Below are 2,859 nucleotides of genomic sequence, written 5' to 3'. Positions count from 1 at the left end.
TCATAATTTGAACATCTTGATTCATACTTGCTTCAAACTTGAATGTGCACAAATTAGATGTCACTAACAGGCGTCTTAGGAAAGTCGGTCAGTGCAAAAACATTCAGTTCCATCCAAAAATAGCAATTCATTCGGATAGTTGTAATATCATTCAGTAGAAACAGACCTATTAAAAAAAAATCACACAAGAAAACGTTTAAAAAGGAGATTAAGTGAATGTCCCTGAGTGCGTCGGTCATTCCTGATGGGCGGAGCTTAAAGCACCAGAGGGGCGTCGACCTCATTAGCATGCTGGTGGAACTTTGGCCCAATCAGCTTCTCGCTGAACCGCGGAGGCTCCGCCTCCTTCCGCCACTCGGCTACAGGATTGACGTACCACATGACCGCACCGGACGGATTAATAGACACCACAAACTCTGAGCTGTCCTTCATCTGAGGCAAGAGCTGCTCCGAAAACACGTCATACACCTGAGAGAGAGACATGCATAAATCACCTGCGATGGACCGGAGCTGCTGCTGCTGCTGGTGTGTGTGTGTGTTCATGGAGCTCACCTCATACACTCCAGTCTTGTAGCTTAGCTCCTTCAGAGACGTTGTGTAGCGATAAGGCATATCAGATCTCCTGCTGAAGAACACCAGAGCGCTGGATCCTTTAGCCAGGGGCCGCCAGAACACCTCGATCTGGCTCTTCTCCTGACAGAAACACAGCGAGAACCAGTGCAACAAAATATACCGATGACACTGAACTAATCAGTAACCTATAACTAGTCAATTATAAATATTAAAGCCATAAATAATCACAAAAAATGTAGAAATAAATGTAATAGTGTAACATAACATAATATTTCGCACATTTATAATAAAATTACTTTTTTACAATATATAAATTGGCACTTTAAACATGAAAACATGTAGCTGTGATAATAAATTAAATGAAACATGCTAAAAATTGACATTTAAAATAAATAATACAGTGACTAATTCTAACGATACAGTAATATAACAAGTAGAATTAAATGTAATCGTGTAAAATAACCCCATGATATTCTCCAAATAATATTTATATGACTTTTTCACAATATAAATTGGCGCTTTATCCATGAAAACATAATGCTGCAAAAATAAATTTATAAAAATTGTGAAATAAATCAGATTAAATTAATAAAAAATTCATTTAAAATAATTAAAATGACTTAATACAGTATATAACCCTAACAGCTACTATAGTGAATAGAAACAAATGTAATAATGTGAAATAATTAGGGCTGTCAGTTTAACGCGTTAGCTTAATTAATTAACAAAATAAAATATTTAACAAAATATGTAAATTTGAATAAACTGATGGAAAAATTGACTAAAACATTTAAATCAATAAATAATCCAGTACCTAATCCTAAAAATACTATAAGTAATATAGTAACTCCAAACAAATGCAATACCCTAACCCATATTTTCCAGATAACATGTTTATGATCAAAATTTTCACCATATAAATTGGGTTTTTAGAATTTCAGGATGGGGACGATCGTATTTGTTCCTTTAAAAGACTGAAAGATGTCTCACCTTGATCAGGCGTTTGCCCTGGATGCCCAAGCGGTCCTGACTGATGCCGATGGCGATCTTATTCTGTAGGATCGCGCGAGCGCCGCTGCTGATCGTACGCAGATCGTTAGACATGAAGAGGGGCGCGGCCATGATCGCCCACAGAGCCATCTGAGCACGTGATTGGTCCATGCTGAGGCCGAAGTCTCCAATGATCAGCTGAGGACGAGACGTACATATATTTCTGTCATGACAACTCTGCTGCGCTGCTGCAATACATCCACAACATGCTACTGTGAGCATGTAAGAAATACTGCTGCTGCACATATAGCATACATTAAATAACCCCCATATAGCGTACATGAATCACCTCGTAGCAGATCTATACAGGTGGAGCTGGGGAAGGTGGAGGGTTTCTGAAGCAACTGCTACGGCAAGCACTAGTCATATATAGACCTATCGGACTGCGCCATCTAGAGTTTCATGCCGGAACTCTGTATTTCCCTGAATATGCTCACCATGTCGGGGTCGTTCCACTGGCCAGGTCCGGCCGCGGGCTGCAGAACGTCCTGATTATCAAAGAACCAGTCGACGATGCTCAGCACACTGTCCCATGAGTCCTGGATATCAGCGTAGTTCCTCCACAGGTTACAGATCTGACCCAGCAGCGTGTAGTTCACCTGAGACACAACAAACTCAGCGCTAATGGACAATTAGACAAAAAGTTCATCAAGACAAACTTTAGGTTGCTTGATAAAGCCTAACCTGAAAGTTTAGAGCAGCTGTAAAAGCTTGAAGTTTGAAAAGTTAGGTAGCTTAGATGATTAGCATGTTGTTTATCATGTTTCTAGCATGATACTAGCATTATTAACATGTAGTTAGCGTGTTGCTAGCATTTTGATAGCATGGTTCGCATTTAGCATTATCAACATAAATTTAGCATTTTTCTAGCATGATTAACATGTTGTTAACACGATTAGCATGCAGTTCACATGTTGCTAATCATGATTAGCATGTACTGTAGTTAGCTTGTTGTTAGCATGTTGATAGGATGCTTCTAGTACAATTAACATTTTGTTAACATGAAGTTAGCATGTTTCTAGCATGATTAGCATGTTGTTAACAAGATTAACATGCAGTTAACATGTTGCTAATCATGTTTCTAGAGTGATTAGCATGTTGCTAGCATGATTAGCATGAAGTTAACATGTTTCTAGCATGATTAGCATGTTGTTAACACGATTAGCATGCAGTTCACATGTTTGCTAAACATGTTTCTAGCATGATTAGCATGTACTGTAGTTAGCTTGTTGTTAG

At 38.8% G+C, this 2,859-nt stretch overlaps 1 protein-coding gene across 1 annotated transcript; it reads right to left on the bottom strand.

Annotated features, from left to right (window-relative positions):
* Positions 1 to 6: 6 nt before the first annotated feature.
* Positions 7 to 2,244, bottom strand: LOC107577412 (alpha-N-acetylgalactosaminidase-like; the record flags this gene model as incomplete). Its single annotated transcript, XM_016263494.1, has 4 exons — positions 7 to 468; positions 553 to 693; positions 1,564 to 1,761; positions 2,061 to 2,244. Coding segments are annotated over 4 exons (736 nt in total), but the record flags the coding sequence as incomplete, so codon positions are not given.
* Positions 2,245 to 2,859: the final 615 nt, after the last annotated feature.

Source organism: Sinocyclocheilus grahami, unplaced genomic scaffold (genome assembly GCF_001515645.1).
Source record: "Sinocyclocheilus grahami isolate Dianchi unplaced genomic scaffold, SAMN03320097.WGS_v1.1 scaffold5978.1, whole genome shotgun sequence".
NCBI lineage: Eukaryota > Metazoa > Chordata > Actinopteri > Cypriniformes > Cyprinidae > Sinocyclocheilus > Sinocyclocheilus grahami.
Note: the sequence above shows the minus strand (reverse complement) of the source record. Positions and strands in the feature narration are given on the sequence as shown.